The 20,025-nt window shown below is 30.1% G+C and overlaps 2 protein-coding genes across 2 annotated transcripts; one reads left to right on the forward strand and one right to left on the reverse strand.

The window, feature by feature from the left end:
* Nucleotides 1-328: 328 nt before the first annotated feature.
* Nucleotides 329-6,388, reverse strand: LOC129298331 (uncharacterized). The gene is made up of 9 exons (XM_054936730.1): nt 6,077-6,388; nt 3,169-3,244; nt 2,022-2,102; nt 1,852-1,932; nt 1,626-1,702; nt 1,483-1,536; nt 1,296-1,344; nt 895-1,032; nt 329-376 (listed from the first exon to the last, which is right to left on the reverse strand). The coding sequence occupies exons 1-8, from the start codon at nt 6,176-6,178 to the stop codon at nt 1,019-1,021; spliced, it is 534 nt and encodes a 177-aa protein (XP_054792705.1). The 5' UTR covers nt 6,179-6,388; the 3' UTR covers nt 329-376; nt 895-1,018.
* Nucleotides 6,389-14,472: 8,084 nt separating this feature from the next.
* Nucleotides 14,473-15,818, forward strand: LOC129298332 (uncharacterized). Its single transcript, XM_054936731.1, has one exon. The coding sequence runs from the start codon at nt 14,703-14,705 to the stop codon at nt 15,081-15,083; it is 381 nt and encodes a 126-aa protein (XP_054792706.1). The 5' UTR covers nt 14,473-14,702; the 3' UTR covers nt 15,084-15,818.
* The last annotated feature ends 4,207 nt before the right edge of the window (nt 15,819-20,025 follow it).

Raw genomic sequence — 20,025 nt, forward strand, 5'->3', positions numbered from 1 at the left:
ATAAAGGAAATCTATCCTTTAAAAGATAATCTAAATTATAAATTAAGATTAAAATAATTATTTTAATAGAACAAAAATAAAATAATTTTAATTATCCATAATCCCTCATTCCATCAGATATATTGATTGACAACAGCTGGAAAAGCACAACTAAAGTTGCAACAAAAGTTTTATGTAAAATCATTCTGTTATCAACAATATCATACCTGACAACAGTGATGTATTAACATGACAAATAGATAGCCCAGAAAATGGGCCATATATAATTTAATTGCTTCTCGTGTCTATAGATCTTACCACTTCTTTAACAAAAGCACCCAGAATATGATGTTTGATCTCGCCCTTTAACAATTGGGGAACATTGTTCTTGAATACCCTACAGGATAAATTAAATTATCCCCTCACCCAAAATGAGGGGGAGCAATTCAATGAGCAAAAATGTACAAGGAACGCAAATGTCACATTTTGATCTAATTATTCAGTATTGCATGAGCAAAAATTTTAGTGTTCACAGATCACAAGAGATTAACATGAATCATAAGTTCAACCTTTTTTCGGAGAAGAAGAAATTGAGTCAGATTCCATAATGAACACAGAGAAGGGGCGAAAAATGCTTAACTAGGAACTCATATATTCCCTGACGTAACTTATATATTGAGCATTTGACTTCACAGATCATAAAAATCTTGTAAAGTTTATTAGAAATTTGAATAATTTATAAGAAGTATATAAGTTACGTCAGGGAATAGATAAGTTATAGTTAAGGATTTTTATGATGTGTGAAGTCAAGTGCCCAACGACCAAGTAGCCTTCAACGAGATAAGCATCCTAGAGTGTAGATCATAAGTACTAAGCAAGGGTCCTCTTGGCTAAATTTTATTAACAAACACGTACCATGAGTTTCCAGCAGCATTGGAAATGATATCATATATTATCCATGGATGAATTCCAGCTTTGACACCAAGACAGAGAGCCTCCACTGAAGCATTTAAATGAATGCCCTCAAGCAGCTCAACAACTAATTTAACTTTACTGCAATGGAAAGGAACAGTAAAATTTCATTGTGAAACCCAAACAAAATGCAACATTCAATAACATATTTTTTTTCCAATTCTGATAGGTTGTATAAACCTGTAAACGTAACTTTAAATTATTTTATAAATTAATTATCTAGTGTAAAGTTTAACAGTGCTTGGAAAAAACTTCAAGGATCTGTTAAAAAGTAAATTTTTTTTTAGAAAGGGGGGGCACTAATGGTAAATGTATGTTTTAGCAAGAGCACGAAGGAAATAAACCTGCCACCACCAACTTCACCCACAAAAGTGAAAAGCTTTTCACACATTGCTGTCAGAAGAAATAAACCAGTAAATTAAAAATAAAATTCTAGAATTAAAGCTCGAATGTTTAACACACGAACACAAACATACACAAAGTTCTATATATATATATATATATATATAAAGAATATCTCATGATGAGTACCTGAAAGAATAGGCTGTGCTCTTTGATGGAATCTGATTTTCCGGATGAGGTAATCTGCATAGTCTTAAGTAGTCAACAAAAGATAGACTAGCCCACCAGAAATAAGCAAGGTAAAATTAAGTGATAGTAACAAATGAACATACAATGACTTTTCCATCTGAAGCCTCAGACCTCCCACGAGAGATATATGCATCAACAATATAAGTTACCCCTTGAATTTCTGCAGGAACAACAAACCATTAACACTATTCAATTCATTAGTATGAAAACATTGCATGATAAGTTGACAACTTTTAAAAATGTCAAGAAGCACCATCCCACAATTTACTAAGAATCCAGCATTTTGAAGGCAAAAGCATGTATCTTTACCTGCAAGATCCTTCTCTAGTTGATGAACAAGCGATGGGGATATGGTTGAATGAAGAATAACAATTGCGTCCTTGTCTAAACCTGCAAGTGCAGAAAATAAAAATTCCATATCTAAACCAAGATGCTAGGAAATATATAAAAATATAAGGCCAAACAGCTCAAAAATAGACCTTTCAAAGCACCCTCATTTCCAAAAAATAGATCACTAGCTTGATCCACATGAGATATTAGGACAACTAAAGCAGCCACATCTGAAAGTGAGGAAGAGAAACAGATGAATTAGCGAAGATCGTAAGACAACCGTGGAATCTATTTAAATTTACAGTTTAATCTTGTAACACAGAAAACAGATACAAAAATACATATATTTTGCTAGAAAGTAATAGCAACATAGATAATTAATCAAAAAAGAATATCTATTGCCAAGATATTAACTGGCTGAAAACTCAAGTAAAAGGATGAAATGCTCAACTACAACTAATTGGAAATATGGTGAAGCACACCCCATACATCTGAAATGCTCAATTTGAGCAAATGTTATATGCTGACAACTTGGAGATTTGACATCAGTTGCAAACCCACCCAGTTAAATTTCTACACTTTTAATGCATGAGAAAAATAAATAATGAAATACTAAACCTCCATTAGCTTTGTGGTGCAACAAAACTTGACGACCAAGTTGTTTAAAAGGATCTTAGTATGATTCCTTAACTGGTCCATGCCTTTAGATTTCAGCTTTTGTTGCTGCACATGACATGCATAAAGCACACTCATTTTTATGCCTTGGAAAAATTACGCAAGATTTAGTACAAGAGATGTTTTATCAAAGAAAGTGTCCACTAAAAACAACCACCCACAAAGACGCCTAGGAAAAATAAGTAAAACCAAAATGATGGCCCCTGATGCGGCGTTAATCAGAACGCCAAAACTTCAAGTGTATTGCCAGTAATTTCGGTGAGAATAGGTTGTGATGTCGTCACTCACAGCGCCTACTATCAATGAGCCAAAAATGATACCGTAGGAAATGAAAATCTCATAAATAAGCGGTTTGCTTCACCCAGAAGAAGTTTGTATTTTAAGAACATACAGAGTTGACTTGATAAGAAGGACAGTGGCTAGATCAATAACAAACAAGTATATCATACATTAGAAAAATTCAAAGGAAAGATTCACAGTATTAAACAATCTTATCCAGAATCTATTACAAGAAATCGTATTTCAAATGTATGGTGAATGAAATTTAAATTTGTTGCTGCAACCAACAATAGCAAATGCTACCATACAATGTAACCACCATACGTCTGAAATGTTATTTACCTCTCGCTGCATCCTTTGGGCTTGAACATCTAATTCCCCCGAACTTCAAAAGTTCACTAATCTTGGAATCGCTTGTCTATCAAAAAAATTAGTTTAACAAAGTATTTGTAAACACAGATTAGCTAATAGTTCTAAGAATAGAGGTAGCAGACACAAATTGAAAAACGTTATCATATATATAAATACAAGTCACCATTTCTTTACTGATTTCTCATAAATCTGTTTTCTTACCCTGTTTATTGATCCCAGTGCAATGCACAAGGTCCTTTCCAGTTACAAAGATAAAGAATTCATGATCGTGTTGTGATCAAGTTAGCTGGTCATTGTCTCAAGCCTAAACAATTTTTTTTTTTTGTCGCAAAACAATACATGTGTGATTTTGTATGATCACATTCTAATATCTTCTCATCGTTAAGGTACTAATACTTTATTTGTACCCTTGAGAACTACAAGCTTAACAGCACTCTGCCAAGAGACCATATGTTGTGGGTCACTAGAAATTGTCCACACAAGCTACTGATCATGGCATATCTAAAGACCATTTGAAATTATTTCAAATGTGATATTAGCAACAAGAGATAATTGCTTCTGATATAATTAATTATCATAGTTTGAATTTATAAGCTTAAAAATATGTTCTAAAACATAACATGTTGCACGAGTGTTCACAGTTTTAATAAGAACCGTAAACATTAATTAATAAACAAGAAGGAATTTGCACAATAAATCCACAATTTTGTGATATCAAATACTAGTACTTTCTTATTATGGTAAAAATCAAGTCCTAGTAATATCCCAAAAAAAAAAGTCCTCTTACTTATTAGATTGCTTATATTAAGTATGCTTAAGAATAATATATTCCACCAAAATATTTTCATAGTTTAAGTTATTTGGTTAAATACTTTCTAAACTCATATATTTATAATTACAATCCATCCTTCAATTTTTAGATGTGGGACTTTTTTATTTTCTAATATTCTCTTCACTACTTTTTTCCCTCCTTTTTTTCTTCTTCTTCTTCTTTTTGCTTGGGATTGTACTTTTTTTAATTTCAGAGATCTCAAATCTATTCAATTTTCTTCTCTCTCTCTCTTTTTTTAATCTCTTTTTTTTTATCTTTCATTCTTTAATCTCTCTCTCTCTCTCTCTTCACTCTTTGTGTCTCTGTCTGTGTCTCTTTTGGGGCCCCCAATCGAATGACTCATATTACAATGTTAGATTTCTCGTATTAAATATGCCTAAAGATATTACACTCTATTAAAATAGTTTAAGTTATTTGATTATATACTTCTCAAGCTCATACATTTATAATCTATCTTTTAATCTTTATATATGAAACTTCTTTTATATTCTAATAATACTCTAGTTTCAGATATTGGATTTCCGGCTAGTTAATTTTTACATGCATTTCTGGCCAGGAAAAAATAATTACATGCATCATCTGTGACTGTGACCCTTTCTGAGTTATATACTTGAACATAAGTCAGGATGTTGTCATCCGGAGATTACTACCCCGGCCGTTACCTTGATGCATTACGTATATATTATGATATGTCTACGTGTGCGTACGTATTCCTTCCCATTGCAACTGAAACATGTAATTTATTACTTTTTAATTAATATAAATATGATATAGGTCACAGGTGCCTGTCTTGTAGCTGGTAGGCAGTTTTCTATTTGAGTTTTAAAAAAAATTAAGCCATTTTCATTTTAGTACGGACAGATCGGTGGCTATAATTTAGTTTAATCAATATCATAGTTTTATACTAAAATCTATCCATTAAAGGTCACGACTGTTATTTGTAGCAATTTTTTTTCCTTGTAATATACATTGCACTTGTCTAGAATGAAATTAACCAAGTTGTATCAATAGAAATCACTAGTTCTCCACTTGGATATTTTGATTTGCCAAACTTCATTTGATTTTCCCCATCCATCTTCTTTCTTTTATAATCACTATATTAAAATGGTTCCGATTTAATGTTTATAAAATATTTTTTAAATTTTTTTACATCTTTAAATAATTCAAATCAAATTTTAACAGTTTAAATTTAATTTTTAATTTTTTATGATTCAACATTTCAATAATAATTTTATAAAAAATTAAATATAAATAGCACAACTACTAATATAATGGTCAAAAAGGGAATAAGATGGCAAGGGAAAAGGGGGCAAAAATAATAAGGGTTTTGTCCCAGCCAAATCATACCAAATCAAAGCATTTTAGGTGATGTGGAGACAACGTACTTTTCCTTTAGCTTAGCTACTCCGCATAATTTGACCATTTCAAAACATAACTCATTGAAACCCTCATCCCAAATAATTAAGAAAAAAATTCCTTGGCCAAAAAAAAAAAAAAGATCCGTGATACAAAATACTATTTAATAAACGCAAAGATGTCAGACCAAAATAAATAAAAACTCAGATAAGAACAAAGCTGACGTGGCCGTACTCACCGCTGGCTCCCGGATCACACGGTGACGTTCGTTTGCTGACCATGAAAAATAATCAACTGAACGGATGAATTTTAGGCAAACATATTTGTTTTTTGGTCAAAATTTCAGGCAAACATATGCTTGTGACTTGTGTACATATATAAATAAATTAAAATGATGAATTGATCATTTTATTAATAATGTACCTCTTTCATTTTCACAATTTATGAAATTAGTCCTTGGAATAACTGGATGTCATGCTGGGTCACTAATTACGCAGAGCTCGAGACTTCCAGATTGAAAGTTATATTGTTTATGGATGATAATCAGCAGTGCGACTATATTCAACCAGAGAGAAAAGAAGAAGAAAGAATCCGGAAAAAAGAAACTGTGCCGCAAATCTTTTTGCTTTTGCTTTCTCATTTTCATCCAGAAATAAAAAGTAAAATATTCTGATTCAGAGAGAAAGATACCTCGAAAGCTTGAACACTGTAGCCATGACGGACCAGCGACGATGCCACCTCCAAGCTTAATTCGTCTAATCCGACGAAGCCGATGAGTTTCTGAGACGCCATAGCGAGGACCTCGAAGCTGCGATTTGGAAAATGGCAATCGAATCTGAGACTGAGAGACTGCCGAAGGCTAATTTAAGGCTGAACGAGGGTGCTAACTGAATATATAGACAAAAATGAAAATTTCCTCAATCAAATTAATTATTAATTAATTAAATGCAAAATGAAGAAGGTGGCGAAGAATACGGGTTTTTTTTTTTTTTTTTTTTTGAGGTCCGGCCTGAGAAGATTTTGCGATTGGGTTAACGAAAGGAAGGAGCGGCGAAGTAACCGTTGCTCTCGGCTTATTAATTACGGCGGGCCTGACTCGTTTCTGTGTCATCCATAATAATCCTTGTTTTTTTAGAGCAGATAATTTGAGCGAACTCAAATCTCTTAAAAAAATATTAAAAATAAATTTGACTATATAAATTTAAAAAAAAATATTTTAAGTTTAATTTAAATAAACTCACTCTGAATTGAGCTCAATTCAAATAAGTTAGATTGTTGAAATTTTTAACTTTATATATAGCTCAATTCAAATATTAGATTGTTGAAGTTAGTTGATCATTTTGATTAAATCCGACAGACCAGTCGAAACTCAGTCAAAAAAAATTAGGGTAGAGTTTGATTATATAAATTTTTTTAAAATGATGGAATGTTTTAAATTCAATTTAAATAAATTAATTTAAATTGAGTTCGATTTAAATATATCTGGCTCGTCTGAATTACCCACTCTAAGGTTTTTGGTTTTCGAACGGCATCATCCATAATAATCCGAGTCGTCAATTTTTGCTTTTATGGCTCAATGATGATCATAATGCTCATTTTTAATGTTCTTGGCCCTCTGCCTCTTAGCCAGCTAGCCCAAAAAATATCTTGGCCGACAAAATTTAGCCAATTTTACTCTTATTCAAAAATAATAATTATATTTTTAAATTTATTAAAAAAATATGCAAGTTTGTAATTTTATCTTTCTTTACTATTAATAACTATAATAAATTATTGTTTAGAAATTTTAATTAGAATATACAAATAAGAAGTAAAATAAAAAATTAATTACTTTAACTTGATCTTATATTAAAAAAAATCAGAGTTTGCTATATAGTACAGGGTGAGTATTTTTAATTAGATTATTATTGATATATGCATAATAGGGCATATATTTATATACCGACAAAAAAAAACTCAAATATTAAACATCAATTTTATTTTAGACGGTGATCTAGTCAATTTTTCTGTTTTTTGATTTTTTTTTTTTTAAAACAACTGGACAGATTAATGAGACATATTGTAGACAACCTGTGGTCAAATATAACCCTAAATCATAAATTAACATCTATATCTATATAAATTTGAGATGTTTGATAAACAGTGAATGAGCAGAAAATTTTTAAAAATGCCCCCAATTTTTTCCTTTTTTTAAACCTCTGCCATTGCAACACCGTCAGGTCCGACTTTTCATTTTTTTTTTTAGTTTGGTACCATCGAATGGTACTGTACATGCACAGTGCCATCCGACTTTTTATTTTATTTTATTTTTTTTTTGGTTCATACGTTTTCTCTTTTTATTTTTAAATTTAGTACCATCAGATGGTGCTGGACATGCACAGTCCGTCCGACTTTTCATTTTTATTTTATTTTTCATGAATCCAGCGTTTTCTTTCTTTCTTTTTTTTTCCACATGGATGCGGTACGTACAAAACTTAAGGTACTTAAAAATGAAAAAAATATTTTATCAATTTTATTTTAATTAATAATACCTCTCTTATATTTTTTGAAACCTATATAAATATTTTTTTATATGAATAATTATAAAATACAAGCTTTCTTTTTATTTTTAAGATTTTATTTTTATTCACCTAACCATTAGTTAATCATTAAGTCATATTTGTTAGACTAAAATACTCCTATTTAAATATAAACAGTACATACAAAATTTATACTTAAAAATAAAAAAATATTTTATCTATTTTTGTCTTAATTAATAATACCTTTTTCTATTTTTTGAAACGTATATGAATATTTTTTAGTATGAATAGTTATAAAATATAAGCCCTCCTATTATTTTTAAGATCTTATTTTTATCCATCTAACCATTAGTCGACCATTAAATTATATATGTTGGATTAAAATACTCCTATTGTTAAGTATAAATGTTGTCCAACAATCATTTAAATCTCCAAAAAAATAATTTTTTATTATTTAACTGTATTTATTTTGTAACTTTTTAGAAAATTAAATATATAAATTGGTCAAAAAATATATTTAAAGACGCAATGTATGGACTTAATAAAAAGAAAAATAAAGTAAAATTAATTTTTAATAATTTGGGATAGTTAAATCAATTTAAATAAATCTGAAAGTTAAAGGTGTTAAGAGTCATGATCAATTATAAATTTTTTATATATTCAAATATTTTAAATTTAATATGAATTGAAGATCTGAGATTAATAAAGGAAATGTAATATTTTAATAAACTTAAATTTAAAAAAATTGAAGAAGTGTAGTTTAAAAAAGTAATGTGTAAGACTTACCATTAAAAATATGAGTGGAGTTTATATTTATAAATCTAAAAAAAATTAAATAAGGTAAAAAAAATAATAAGATTTTTATATTTTGAGAGATCATGTGAGATTTTGTACTAAAAATCAATGGTGAATATAAAATTTTTAGTAAAATAATAGGTGTTAGATATACAAAAAAAATTTATATACTCCTTTCATTTAAAAATGTAAGACATTTTTTGATAGATTAAATATTAAAAAATATAAAAATATTTTTAAATTTTTTAAGATATAATCATTATCTTTTTTAAAAAAGTATCCATATTAAATAAATCACTTTATATTTATTTTAAGGTGAAATACTCTATTAAATAGAAAAAAATATAAAAAAATAAAATTTCTTTGATGAATATGAGATTCAGTTGGAAATACTTTATATTTTTAAGTGAAGGAAGTATTTATATCTACATAAAAATAATTTTTTAATATCTATTTTTATTTTTATTTTTATTTTTAGAAACTAAACTATTCAAGTGCATCGTTCACGGGGCATAAATCTAGTTATTATATAAAATAAAACTAGACAACAAATTCCATGAGTAGCAAAGAATATAGAGTATTCGTAATAACAAAATAGATTTTTTTGTGAAATTTGTGCATATTAAATATTGATGTTAATTTATATGAGAATGAACCACAATGGGTTGAATTCATCAAATTCAAGCTTCCTAACAGTAAGCGCGAAGAACTTCCAGCAATCAATATTGATGTTATTTCGTTTTTTACCCCTGCATTGACTGATAGATTTTATAATTTGGAATGTAATAAAATACTAAGATGTCTTTGACAGCTTGACAATGTTGGAAAGAAGTTTATTTTTTACATGTTTAAATAATAGTAAGGTCGAAGAGTAGTTAGAATGATGACTTATAAACGTTGAGTGTGAGATTCAAATCTGAAAATAAAAACAAAATGAAAAAACTAAAATATTCATGAAATACTTGTTTTTCATATTCTTTTTACATGATCAAAGTAAACCCAAAAATTCAATAATTAGAAGTGGGGTTGAACATGACTGAATTTTTATATATGTCTTGTCCCATCTTATTTAAAATCAAAATATTTTGATAAGTAGATAAAACGTGAAAAAGAGATTTAAATAATAACACTTGTTAAATTATATAACTTGCTAAGTCCAACATTAAGGCAATACAGGAAAAAAAAAAACAGAGCAATACAAATAAATCAATTCAATTATTAAGTTACAATTTCAACTAAAAGAATCCAATCATAAGTTAAAGCCAATCACAAATAACCTTTAAGCTATATATATAATGACACGAATTATTAAGTTACACCACTTAAACAAATTAATCAAACACAAAATCAAGTCATCATCGCTGCTTTATCTAAAGGCATGTTAGTAAAAATATACATGCATTTCATCAACAAAAAATATATATATTAAATAAATAAATTATTACATATTAATAAAAAAAATATATGTATATTACATCAAAATAGAAGGCAGTCACAAAAGACATCCATCACCCCCGAAACAATTTTTGTCTTGTCCAAAGTTTTGTCCTTGTTTTTTCCTTTTAGAATAGGTTCATATTGACATGTTTGGAACAGAGACGAATCGTCTGAGGACATGAATGCCCAACAAAAATTCGATGCATAATAGGCAATTCATGGCATCCAGAACAATCAACTAGATGCACCAAAAACCGAAATTTGAATTTTAACTCGAAAACAATAAATAAATCAAAACCTATTAATATAATCCTATTAATCTAGACACATTCGGTGGAGAAGTCTCTTGCTCTTCCTCTTTAGACCTCTATCGACAACTTTTATCCCAAAAACATCCATCATCATAGGCACAAGGAAGCTATTGGTAGTGGGTAAAAAAATAAAGGTTGTTTGAATCGTGTTAAAAATACTGTCCTTGAAAACTATTTTAATATATTAGTATGGCAAATTGATAATTCTCCAAAATTGAATGAGCACATCTTGCAAACACAAGGCAACAGAACAACAAATACTAATAACATAACTCAAATGAACCAGCATAGAACAAAAGTCGGAGGAAGAAAGAAGAGGTTCGAAAATTCAAGAGCTAGGCACCTCGTTCTATCCACATGCATGCTTATATATAGGCCAAGATTTTGGACATAAATGTCAGGCATTCAACCACTAAAATAGAGCACCATTAAATCTCGATTATACACACATAACTCTTGGAGTCATTGGGAACAAACATATAATGAAATTGATTAATATAAATCTGTTTAAGAATTTTTGCAAAAATGATTTGATAAAAAAAACTTAATGCTTCTTGAACTCACACACATGGAATAAATTAATTATTTTCATACGCACAAACCCACTTTTCTTCTAAATTTATTTTATTAACTCATTTTATTTTTTAATATTTATGCATTAGAAGCTCTTTTCATTTAAGTGATGTGGGGTTTTTTCTTTTAACACACACAATTACTACAATAGAGGCTTCTTGAACTCTTACCCAAAAACTCGTCATCATTGACAAGGGATTTCAAGAACAACAGAGTGAGAGTGATGACAGCTATGAACCCCGTGAACAATGCGCTCATGTTCGTCTTTTCCCAGCCCACGATGGTTGCTGGAAGAGTCATTGGAGTTCACCAATGACTGCCACGATGAGGTTTTGTGGATCTGACTAGGGATGGGAATATGAGTTTTGGATTAATTAAATTAAATTAAATTAAATTTATACTTTGTACTAATTAATTAAATTTGCACTTTAAAACATGTGATTGTAATTTAAATTTATTGTTTTTATCTTATAAATCTCTATCCCTGTCCTTTGTAATTACCGTAATCTGACGGTAGTTCTACAGTAATTATAGCACAAGTGTTTAAATAGTTTCCTTAGCATCTGCGGGTGCCCCGCAAGGATAAATGCAGTGGTGCCTCGTGCCGCATGACCCTCAGATGAAGATGTTTTTCTTTCAACTCATTTCGGCGTGTATCTCGTCCTTTTTTTGTTTACCCCACAGTCTAAAAAAAATTTTTGCGCCATCTTGTCTTTTTTTTTTTTGGCAGGTTCGGCTCGCTAACAATAAAATAAGCATAGATGAAGAGGAACGTTACGTATCTTCAAACCATAAGCAACACTTTTTTTTTTTTAAGTTTAATTCACCTCTTATTTTAATTTTCAGGTACAAATTGAGTTGATGGTCTTTCAGAATATAATAAAAAATTTTAAATATGGATTGCATTATTCAGACTCAAATCAAAATAATAATAATTTTTATAAGATAATAAATTAATTTTATCTTTAGTGCATTAAAAGACAATGACAATAAATTTTAATAGTTGGGTGTTGATGTAATTCAAGGACTCGATGATGAGGTAATACATTGAAGTGATATTTTCAAGTAATAAAACTTTTTACTTACAAGTCATGACAAACTAATTAAATAATTAATATTAATCAAAATTTATTTATATATAATAACTTTTATTAAAAGGTAACATTCTTTTAATATATAGGGTTTAATTTTTTTTATTTAAAAGGTAACATCCTTTTAATATATAGGGCTTTTTTTTATTGCTCACATGCATTCTCCTTTTAAAAGTAATCCTATTTAAAGCATGGTCAAATATTAAAATGTGGATATCTCTTTTAATCTCTTTTAATGTAAATTTAAGTTTTGATTTACCACTTTATAAGAGTTTAGCCATTTCTGTTAGATTTAATCTCGTTGGTATATATATTGAGTTTTATTAAAAGAATATTTACTTTCACTGTATGCCAATTTTTTAGTTTTATAACTTTTTAAATACGCATGTAGAAATTGGAGAGGTATTGATAATTATAACTTTTTACATTACTCTTCATAAAAATATCTATTCGTTTTGAAAATATTCTGACAATTGTTTTGTCATTTGAGTATTGGAGTCACTTTATTTCTAAATTTTCTTATAATAAAATAACATATAAAACTCCCATCAAACAACCGAGGCCGAAAATCCATGTTAAAAATAGGTGAAAATTTTAGAACCTATGGTTAAAATAGTATGCGTGGAACCTATGATAAAATTAAACATTTAATCGGCATTAGTTGTAAAAAAAAAAAGGCATACAGTTCATCGAATTTTTTATAATTTTAATTTAATTAAAACAATATTTTTAAATATTAAACTAATTATAATATTAGTTTCTCTTTATTATCTTTTGATATATCACTGTGTATCTGGTTATAAAATTTAATTCTCTTTAAAATTACACACTATTTTTATGTTTATTTTTAATTTAATATAATATCTCAATTAAAAAATTATTAATTACATTGTAATTAAAATTATTTTGAAAAAACTTTATTAATTATACTTTAAAAACGAAAAATATTTTATATTCATAAATAAAATGGCTCAATAGTAAAAAAAAAAGTTAAAGTACACATTTAATCTTTTAATTTTATATAAAGTTTTATTTTAATCCTTTAACTTTATAAAATACTTTTTTAGTCATATAAACTTAATATCATTAATTTCATCCCAACAAAATTTTACATTAAATTTTTAAATATTGACATAAGAAATTTATTTATATTTCAAAATAACCATCACGAATGCAAAAAATTACTTTATAAGATTAAAAGATTAAATTAAAATTTTCTATAAATTTAAAGATTTAAAAATATATTTTAACTATAAAAAATATTGTATGAAAAAATAAGTACAATCTGTGTATGAAAAAAAAAAAAATCATCTCCCCAATAGGCTAATACTATAAGCAACACTGCCTTGATCCCAGGGATGATAATTTTTTTTAAATAAATAATTAAGATATTTTTAATGATGGCATTATTTACTATTGCAAAATATGAATCAATAAAAATTTAATATTTTAAATATTATTTTAGATTTTGTAAAAAGATGTAAGTTTTTTAAAAAAGGGAAGAATCCTCATTTTCACTTCTTTTACGAAAATTTTCCTTTTATTTAATTGAGAATTTATGTTTTGGCCTGATTTTGGCTTAGAATTAAGTTGATTTTTTTTTTTGAGTTAAAGAAATGCCAGCTGTTTATAAAAATAAAATTACAAGAACTGCCTTTAAAAAAAAATGTGATTGTAATTGTCACGAGACACTCCATTCAAATAAGCATTGTGCAGAAGCCATTCAGTCTTATTTGACCCATTGTAATAGAAAAAGGTTCGATTTTGTCCGGTCTAATTAAAAAATAATTCTTTAACATTGAAAAGATCATATTATTTCTTTGAGTTGAATTGAATGGAAGAATAAACGTCTAGACCACTTGATCCAGTTTGATTTTATTAAATTTATTTAATATGATTATAATTAATTTACTAATTATTTGTAATAATAAGTTAAGGTTATTAATAATTTAATAAGTCTAGTTCATTGCATAATCACATGCTTAGACTAATAATTTAATAATCTAAATTATTTGGACTGTAATTAAAATATTTTTTTTCTTGTTGTTAGGGATTATTATGAATTTATTATGATTATAAAATTTTTTATTATTTTAACTGAGTTTATTAAATTGAAAAAGGAAAAAAAACGAAGTTGATATTAATTTTAATTTTATAGACTAAGTCAGATTTTATTAATTTTTATGTTATTATTAAATCAGATCAAACTATAGGTTATTTAATCTAATCTTTTTAATAAAAGAAATTAAAATTTGAGTTAAGTTGAAATCCAGTCCTTTGTGGCCTAATGCAAACCCTGATTAAACTTAAACCCTCCCTTTTACGCTAACACCAAAATGTCAAGTCGGTAACTGAATTGATTCAGGACACCGACATTTCAAAACGGCAGCACCGCCTTGAGTAAATTTGTGATTTTCGCGCGCCCTGCAAACCCTGAAAGGCCAAAACCCTTCCCCTTACGCCAACCTCAAATTATCCTAACGTAACTGAGAATTGATTCAGGCACGAACAATAACACACACGCTGCTTCCTCTTCTCTCGTCGTGCTGCAATTGCTGGGGTTTTTGGGGAGACGAGGAAGGAGCACATTATGGCTCTGGCGCAGCCAATCGAACAAGTTCAATGTTTCGGCCGTAAGGGGATCGCCGTTGCCGTGACTCACTGCAAGCGCGGCTGTGGACTCATCAAGATCAATGGCTGTCCGATGAAACTCGTGCAGCTGGAGATTCTCCGGCCGCTAGGAAAACACCGTTTCGCCGGTGTCGACATGTGTATTGCCAAAGCCAGCGTTGCTTTAGGTTGGTTCAAAATTTCCCTCCTACTGGTTTCTCTGTGTTCGCGCTTTTCATTTGCCCGCCCTCTCTGTTCTTGTCGTGTGGGTCCCGCTTGTTATGGAATCCAGAACATTAGATCAACATTCAACAGTGATTCGTCCTGCCGCACTTTGTCATTTCCGCTCCTCCGTTGCTGATCCGAAATTTCCCTCTCGGCTCACCCATTCTCCTTCGTGTTATCGCCAGTGTTTTACGTGAGCATGCTCAACCTGAAGAATGACGACGAAGCGTTATTTTCAGACTTTCTTTAATTCTATACCCTGGTGCTCGGACAATTTACTCTTGCAGCTCAGTTGGATATCCTATCCCTTAGACTGTTAGTTCAGATAAATTTGCTGTTACACTTATTCAGAAACTGGCAATTGAATTTTGATTTTCTATAATATTCATGAAGAGAAAGCACTACTTAGAAATCTTGCTTGAGAAGTATGAGTGGTTTCAATCTGAAATATTATTAGTTCAAACTGAATTTTGTCTCTCTCTTTTTTTCTCCAAAATATTATTTAAATATCATGCATTCAGATCGAGGATGAGAATTGAGGACGACAGAGAATAGAGCGGGCAAAAATCTGAAAGTTCGACATACAAATTAGTTTCTTTTTAAAAAAATATTCTTATACTAATGTTGCTTATTTAATGTTTTAACTGTCCAAGGTAGCTTCCTGAATATGAACAGTTTAACAAGTCCGTTAAAGATCTAGTTTTTCAACTTTATCTTTCAAAAATTCACAACTGAATTACTATTCTTAATATAGTACTTCCCTATTCTAACATCTCTGGGTTCTATGGTTGGACTATGCTGACCCTGCATAAGCAAGGTCTCCAAATCTTACTTCTCTTTCTCTTTTTTGAATCTGTTTTGGTCAGATTAGATTTAAGTGGGTCAGATTTAAAATTTTATAGAATTACTGTTGACATGTTCAAATGTAAAATGAATAAAAAAATTAAAATTATTAAAATTTGATAGATCTGAATAATAGAGGGAGAGAGAAGTGAAGTGGAGAAATGTGGCTTGCCCCATGTTGTTGTGTGCGTGCTGTAGCCTTCCTTCCTTTCTCTACTCCTCTCTTTTCACCACAACAAATTTTCTGTTTTGTGGTGTTTTTGGTTGTAATCTATCTAACAATTTTTCAATAAAACTCGAGGAAATTTGTTGTTATTCAGGGAAGGTTGTACGGTTTTTCAATTTAGTATAAGTTACAAGATGTATACTCCTTTTTATCTTATTTGTTTAAGAAAATTGAGAAAAGGGCTATACAAGGAAGGAAGATGCATTTGTACTTCACCTGTGTTTAATGTCCTTGTTGTGCATTTCTTTTTTTTTTTCATTAAACTTAGTTTGGCATTGTTGTAAAATAAAAATTATTTTGCCTTTATTTGTTTTGTTTAAATTAAAACCAGTGGTAAGTTATGCTTTCTAACAATTATATGATTATATGGATTTGCCTCTAGAAAATAGGTTTATTACTGATCCTATGAGTATAAATACTGGAGGTTCACCAATAAAAGGGATTGTATGTGCTTAAGGTTCTTACCATGAAGAATACTGGAGGTTTATTACTGGATTGTATGTGCTTAAGAGCTAAATCATGAAGAATTTATTTATCTCTTTTCCAAGCTGTTTTCTCTTGGGTTCTTGTGGTTTTATGTAGGGGTGACAGAAAGGGGGTTAGGTTTGGAGGTGATGAATTATGATTATTCTATAATAGTATAGGTATGAAGCATGACATGGCCTCCATTTCTTCAGTGCAATATCTCACTATTTTCTCTGCAGGTGACTTACTTATGCTTTTACATGTATGGTATTGCCTACTTCATATGGAGAATTAAGGCCTCTACTTGAGAAGCATTGATTAAAGGTTAGAAGTCTAGATTTTATTATAAATTTGTCATGTATGGCTATCTATGCTAAATCACTTGCATTTTGATTGCCTTCCATGTATTTTGTAATTTAATTAGTTCATATTTCCACTCAAGGACATTCTAACAAGGTCTGAATGTATTTTCTATTCCTGACTAACCTATAATTTGTTCTTTACATGCATTGCTTTCACTATCTATCAAAATTGAATATTTGACTCTTTAGGGAATTGATGACACATTGGTTTTATTTAGATGCCTTTTGGTTTGAGATTTTATCCATTTTCTTACTGCACTTGTACAAGGCTCAATGACAATATGAGTTGATGTTTAAATGTGCAGAAATGAATTTTTAAGGGATTACTTTTTTCCTTTTAGCTTAGATTGTTAGTGCCTAAGCTACTTGTTAGATGTTTGTAATAGTAGAATAAAATAAATAGGAGAAGAAGATAGCAGGAGAGAAGAACAAAGGAAGGTTTAGAGAAGATGAGAGACGAGAGGTTGAAGAGGAAGAGAGAAAAGAGAGGCGAGAGCTTTCTGAATAATACCAAACCCTATTGATCAACAACAACCTAATACAATTGAACATAAAAGTATTTATATGACCACTGAATACCCCCAATGGTTAGCAATCAACGGTTATAACTAACTAATAAATGTCAAAATTATAAAAACATAACAATACCTCCCTTAAAAGAGATCCTAGCCCTCAAGGATAAGTGATAACAAAGTTAGAAAACTTTTGTTGAAATTGGTACAAAGGCATCCAAGAGGCTTCTTTATCTGGAAATTGTTTCCATTTGACTAGAATTTCAATAATAATTTGTTTCTTCCTGTGCCCAATCTTTTTTGTAGAATCTGTTCAGGTTCACTTGAGGCTGGAATTTTTGGCCAATCAAGTGGAGGGTGCCTTTACTTCACATTAGGATCTGGACACAGCTTCAATAAAGACATATGGAAGGTAGGATGAATTCTAGAATCAGGTGGCAAGTTGAGTTTGTGAGCAACAGCCCCTATTCTTTCCAACACCTTGTAAGGCCCTAAAAATTGTGGTGCTAATTTTTGAGAGCTCCTATCAGCAATAGATAGTTGTCTATAGGGTTATAACTTGAGAAAAACCCATTGTCGCACCATAAATTCATGATCAGATCTGTGAGTATCAGCCTGTTGCTTCATCATATTAGTGGCATAGTGCAAATGATGTTTTAAAACCCTTATCATCTCTTCCCTTGTTGTGAAGGACTTGTCTAACACATCTAAAACAAAATATTGAGGTAAATAAGGACAATGTAGAGGAGGAACCTAACCATATAAAAGTTCAAATGGAATAGCCTTAGTTGCTGTATGAAAGGTAGTATTATACTACCATTCAGCTTGTCACAGCCATCTACTCCATTCCTTGGATTGCTTCCAGCCCATGCACCTTAAATAAGTTTCTAAACACCTATTAAGAACTTTGAATTGGCTATCTGTTTAAGGATGAGAGGCGGTAGAAAGATGTTGTTGCACACTTAAAATTTGTAAAAATTATTTCCAAAATCTACTTATAAAAATTGGATCACGGTCAGATATAATTTCAACAGGAGCACCATGTAATTTATAAACATAATCTATAAAAATTTGTGCTAAAGAAGATGCTAAATAAGGATGAGTCAAAGGAATAAAATGTTCATATTTACTCATCCTATCAATTAAAACCCAAATTGTGTCCTTACCATTGTATTTAGGAAGTCTCTCAATAAAGTCTATGGTAATGCTCTGCCAAATTTGACTAGGTATAGGTAAGGGTTGTAACAGCCTCGGGGATGAAGTAGCTTCATATTTACATCGTGCACAGGTATCACACTACTTGATGAAATCTAAAACATCATTGATAAGCTTTTTCCACCAAAACAATGCCTTTATCGATTGGTAAGTAGCTTGAATGCCTGAATGGCCTCCTTGAAGACTAGAATGTAACTATTCAAGGATTCGTTGTTTTAGAATAAGATCATGACCAACTACCAACTTCCCTTTCTTTCTTAATAAATCACCATCCTAAGAGAAATGACTCCAAAACCTATTATTTGCTTGAACCCTTTTCTGGATTTCTATAATTACAGCATCATTCTGGCAACTTTCCTTGATTTTTGAAAGCATTTCAAGGAGGAAGTGTCCAAAACAATCTGTAATAATTGTTATTTGGATAATCTAGATAAAGCATTAGCTACAGAATTTTCTTGCCCCTTTTTATACTGAATTCCATAGTCAAATCTAGCTAACTTAGCAATCCAAAACATCTAAAAGGATGTTTTTAACTTCTGTCCAAGCAAGTACTTTAAGCTTTTTTGGTTTGATCAAATGATAAATTTCTGTCTTTTCAAATATTGGTGCTAATAAAGCACAGCTAACACTGCTGCCATCAATTCTTTTTCATAAATTGATAACCTTGATGTCTCCTAGCCAGTCTTTTGTTGAAATAAGCAATGAGTTGTCCCTCTTACATTAAAATAGCTCCAATTCCTACTCCACAACCATCTGTCTCAACTACAAATTGCTTTGAAAAATCTGGAAGTATGAGTATAGGTGCAGAAATCAATGCTTTTTTAAGATTATTAAATGCATCCAGGGCTATTTGTGACCATACAAAACCATTCTTCTTAAGGAGAAGAGTTAAAGGTTTAGTTAAAACTCCATACCCTTTAATGAAACGCCTATAATAACCTGCTAGCCCTAAAAATGCTCTTAATTGTTTGATATTTTAGGGTTTAGGTCAATTAGCCACCGCTTGTATCTTCTTAGGATCAGTTCTAGCCCTTCCATTACTAATTAAATGCCTCAAGTATTCCACCTTAGTGGCAGCAAAAGAACACTTACTCTTTTTGACACAATAATGGTTTTCTCTTAGAGTATAGAAGACTTACTTCAAATATTGCACATGATCAACAAGATTAGCACTATAAACCAATATATCATCAAAAAACACAAAAACAAACCTTCATAAAAATGTCGGAAGATGCTATTCATGGCCTTTTGAAATGGTGCCGGGGTATTAGTTAAGCTAAAAGGCATAACTAACCACTCATAGTGCCCTCTATGAGTCTTAAAGGCAGTTTTATGCACATCTTCTGGTACCATCCTAATTTAATGGTATCTCGCACACAAATCTAGCTTTGTAAGCCATTTTATTGTGGTTAATTCATTGAATAAATCTTCCACTAATGGAATGGGGTATTGGTT

The sequence above is a fragment of the Prosopis cineraria genome, unplaced genomic scaffold, assembly GCF_029017545.1.
Source record: "Prosopis cineraria cultivar Desert tree isolate PC_DT_omini unplaced genomic scaffold, ASM2901754v1 PC775, whole genome shotgun sequence".
NCBI lineage: Eukaryota > Viridiplantae > Streptophyta > Magnoliopsida > Fabales > Fabaceae > Prosopis > Prosopis cineraria.